Source organism: Solanum tuberosum, unplaced genomic scaffold, assembly GCF_000226075.1.
Source record: "Solanum tuberosum cultivar DM 1-3 516 R44 unplaced genomic scaffold, SolTub_3.0 scf00135, whole genome shotgun sequence".
Classification (NCBI taxonomy): Eukaryota; Viridiplantae; Streptophyta; class Magnoliopsida; order Solanales; family Solanaceae; genus Solanum; species Solanum tuberosum.
Genome location: NW_006239059.1, coordinates 1930 through 3241, shown reverse-complemented (window position 1 = coordinate 3241; position 1312 = coordinate 1930). Strand labels below are relative to the sequence as shown.

General features: G+C 30.5%; 1 protein-coding gene across 2 annotated transcripts in view; it reads left to right on the top strand.

Annotated features, from left to right (window-relative positions):
• Window positions 1–441, top strand: part of LOC102591239 (ATP-dependent zinc metalloprotease FTSH 4, mitochondrial-like) — an 8636-nt gene extending 8195 nt beyond the window's left edge. For both annotated transcript variants that reach the window (XM_015310541.1, XM_015310540.1), the window contains exon 8: window positions 13–441. In XM_015310541.1, coding sequence (XP_015166027.1) covers window positions 13–78 — 66 coding nt within the window. In that variant the 3' untranslated portion in view covers window positions 79–441. The remainder of the gene's footprint in view (window positions 1–12) is intronic.
• Window positions 442–1312: the final 871 nt, after the last annotated feature.

Sequence of the window (1312 nt, the reverse complement as noted above, 5' to 3'; positions counted from 1 at the left end):
GCAGCAGCGGCGGCAGCCGCTGCAGCTGCGGCCACTGCCGCAGCCAAAACCCAAGGCATTGCTCCTGTAGGATCTTAGCATGGTAACTTGTTGCTAGTTTTTATCAATCCATGTGCATATAGTGGATCATTCTCATGCATGCTTTCAACCCTTTCATTGCTATCAAGAAGGTGATTAGTGTATGGAGGTGAGTTTAGAGGTCAACGGAAATAGTAACAGATAAATGGCATATCTATATTGTTAAGTGTGTCATTTTTAGCTGATCTCTTTCTTCTGGTGTTATAAGCCACTTAGCTGACCTTTACAGATCTTAGTTTAATTATCTGCAGACTCATTGCCTATTTGAGTTGGATATTTTTCATGAGTATATTGTAAAATTAGGAGTGTCACAAACTTCATCACTTTCCAATAATGCAATTACTGGTTACCTACCTTTTCTTTTGGCTTTTAGAAGCTGTTTAGGAGTTTTTTAGTGCAGTATTTTTCTTAATCACATAATTGTCATTTGAGGGATCATTTTTTTTCTTTTCTTCCTGTAATGTGGTTTTCTCAAGACGTTTTAATTGTTTTCCATCTTTAGATAAACTGATGTGTGGTATAAGTTTTATGTAGTTCTAAATTTCTATAGATTTTTTCTTTTTAAGAAATCAGAGTTTACATCTGCACTAAAATAAGATGCTTCGATAATTCAAACTTTTTCCAGAGTTTATGTAAACTTTTCACTTTGGTTCATAAGATTATTTTGTGTTGCATTTGCACTTGAAGAGCAATTTAATTCTTTCACCTCAAAATTCCACTTGCTGTTACTCTTTTAAGGCTCTTATATGCTTTTGAATAAGCAAAAGTTTCTTGACCATCTATATATTTTAACTTGAAAATTGAACTACATAGAAAGATCTTCGTTATAAGGTTTATATATTGATTATAAAAAAAGATTTCTGACTATTAACATATAAAATACTACAATTTTATGCTCTAAAATGAAAAGAAATTATGCAATTTAAACTATAGAAAGTAATCATGTGAACACCTTATAGAACTTTTAAGATTGTAACAAGATATTTTAAATTAAATATTACGTATGTTGCAATATTTATTTGTCTTGATTGCTATTTTCTTGACGCTAACTTTATCATCTATAACATTTTTTATTGATTTGCATTTTAAAGCTGGAATAGAAATCTATACGAACTTAGGGGGAGAAGAATGAAAAATCCTCTCTCAAAAGATCATTTAATCATAATAAATTATGTAGCAAAATCATTCAGTTTTTTTTTTTTTAATAAAATCAGCCAATTCAAAATTTTCTTCT